The sequence below is a fragment of the Parasteatoda tepidariorum genome, chromosome 6 (genome assembly GCF_043381705.1).
Source record: "Parasteatoda tepidariorum isolate YZ-2023 chromosome 6, CAS_Ptep_4.0, whole genome shotgun sequence".
Taxonomy (NCBI): domain Eukaryota; kingdom Metazoa; phylum Arthropoda; class Arachnida; order Araneae; family Theridiidae; genus Parasteatoda; species Parasteatoda tepidariorum.
The window spans coordinates 59,159,419-59,162,133 of NC_092209.1; the positions used below are offsets into that span (position 1 = coordinate 59,159,419).

General features: G+C 29.6%; 1 protein-coding gene across 3 annotated transcripts in view; it reads right to left on the minus strand.

Annotated features, from left to right (window-relative positions):
* Window positions 1–230: 230 nt before the first annotated feature.
* Window positions 231–2,715, minus strand: part of LOC107452476 (L-type amino acid transporter minidiscs) — a 61,300-nt gene continuing 58,815 nt past the window's right edge. For all 3 annotated transcript variants that reach the window (XM_016068958.3, XM_016068957.3, XM_016068956.3), the window contains exons 9-10: window positions 1,732–1,909; window positions 231–655 (exon numbers count right to left, since the gene is read on the minus strand). In XM_016068958.3, coding sequence (XP_015924444.1) covers window positions 594–655; window positions 1,732–1,909 — 240 coding nt within the window. In that variant the 3' untranslated portion in view covers window positions 231–593. The remainder of the gene's footprint in view (window positions 656–1,731; window positions 1,910–2,715) is intronic.

Consider the following 2,715-nt stretch of genomic DNA (forward strand, 5'->3'; position numbering starts at 1 on the left):
TCAGAGCGGTTTCTTTTTTTACAGAGCGGTTTCATTGTTTTCTTTCAGATAATTTTTATTGAAAATATCTGATTCATCTCTATATGTTAAGTAAAACAAGTAACACCTCTTAAGTAAAACAAGATTTTTAAAATATAGAGAAATATAGAAATATAGTCAATGATATTTTCGTAAGTTTCATGTAATTTATCTATTTATTGCTTTTTTTATGAATAATAAATAAATATGACTAAAGTAAACATCATTTATTAAAATACAGTGCTTAATACAACCATTGTAAAATCAACATGGTATCAAAAAATGACAAAAATAAATTTGTATAACAAATCTTTAGATTTTATATTAAATATTTTTTTCATTTATTTTTGTAGGCATTTCCCACAAATTGTTCAATTTTCAGTTCCATTCAACATAATTTTCTTAAGGAACTAAGATTTACTTGTAAATTCTTTTCGATTCAGCTGTCAGTATTACAGCTGCCACTTTTCATTTCCTGAACACAGCGTTTCAATGCTTTCTTATTCTCTTTATCACTTATTCTGTAAATTGTTCCAAATGTTCTTATGACATGGAGTCATTGTATTCGAACGTTTTTAGTCATATTTTTCTTCAGGAACACTTAATAACACTTTCTGTACGAGTGCAGTTATTTTCCCTATAAAAGAAATAAATAAAAAAATTTAGAATGAAAACTACGAATTGCTTATTTTTAAAGACGTTTTTAAAAGGTTACATACTTATCTCAGAATTTTAAATCGAGGAAACAGAAATAGCATTTGAAAAATTAAGTATATTTTGGTATTTTTTTCTCTCCGAGACTATGGTATAAATAAATCAAATAAATGGATTAAATCTTTTATTATACAACTGGGGGACAGTAACCTCCGTGGTATACAAAAACGACAGCTGTATAGCTTCAATACAGCTGTCGAAATTAAAATTTTCAAGCTTTTAAAAATATGTATTTTTTTGGTTATATATGCTAATAAATAAACACGTGTTTTTTTAGTACATCAACAAAGAGCAGCGATGGCTTATTAGATAAAACGTTCGCCTTCCAATGAGTTGAACCAGATTCGAAACTCAGCCGTGACTGGTTTATACGAATTTTTCTCCGACCACAGTGCTGACGTAAAATATCCTCAATGACTGACGGATTATAAGTTAGAATCGTCTAGCCGTCGGGCTAACCATGGGAGGTTTCCGTGTTTTTCCCTGTAGGGGTAAGTTCCACCGAGAAGTCTTCCACGAAGGCTAGTTTGTCCCAATGCTTGATTCAAAAGCTCCATTGTCTTCTGGGTTGGGTTTAAAATTACAAGTTGAACATGAACGAGTAGAACATTGATTGTCGTACACTCAGAATCGGGTCGGCTGTTCAACGTCAGTTGTTAAAAAAATAAGATTATATTTTAATTAAAAAAAATCAAAATAAAATGAACAAAAAAAACTCATTGTAAGAAAAACCCTTAAAAGGAAATTATTCGTAAGTAATTACCTAATTCCTTAAATATAACATAATCACATGACATAATTGACATATACACACTTAATTACCATAATCACATGAACATTTTTTGAAACCATTCGAAAAACAAATGAAAAGTCTCGATCTACTAAAATTAAAAAATTCTATTTTTTTAAAACAAAAGCTTAAGTTATTTCTCTTAACTATAATGTATTATATAAAGAAAGAACGAAATTAATTTCCATACATAAATTGTATAACATTACCTATAGCATTCTGGTAGAGTACAGGTTTTTTTCTCCAAGATATAGTAATCAGGTACACTGGAATACCAGTTAGTGTAATGGCAATGCCCATACCAGTTTCCCATGGACTCACATAGAATGGAAATGTGACTAAAAAGGCACATACTATTAGGAATGTTATTGGCAATAGAATGTTAACCTGAAAAAAAAAAGAAATATAAGATTTAGATATTTTTTCTTTTGTTAACAGAATAAGTTATTAGTGAATAAATAATAATTTTTTGTAAACATTTATTTGATATTGGTCATTAGGGTTTATGCGTTTTAGATTTTTTTTTCACTTTATAAAAATTTGAATTTAAGTAACTCCACAGGATGTAATAAAAATATATTTTGATACAGTATTTGTTTATTTTATCAGAACTTTCCCAACAAATTTTTTCGATGCTATGTTATGTAGTTATACTGTGTATTTCAGTGCTATGTTATGCAGATATGCTATGTATTTTAATGTTACGTTTTGTAGTTATGCCATGTTTATCTAGTTATAATATGTTTATTTAAATTTATTAATATAGGGCATGCTGGAAGTTATACAAGTTCAAAAAGTTCGTTAAATTAAGTTTAACCGAGCAACAGGAATTTAAATGTATATTTTTTTTTATCGAAACGAAACTATACAATGCGCAAAATAAGAAACAGAATATCCTGACTAACTTTCGATCTAATGATCGGATTTTACCGCATCGGGCCTCAATCTTAATAATTCGAGAACCTGATCTGCGATAAAATATCAGGGCTAAAGAGAATAGAAGGGCTGGTTCACTCCTTTGAAGTATCTCTCGCCGCGCCGATCCTCCGACGTCACTCTAGTGACGTCACTTTGGCGCAAAGCTCGCACTTTTACTTCAAGAACGGAGCGTTTGGCCTTACTAGCTCTAACTAATATTGGATCATTTCTTTTTGCGAGATATTCTAAGACATTTGTTATTTTCTATAATGACT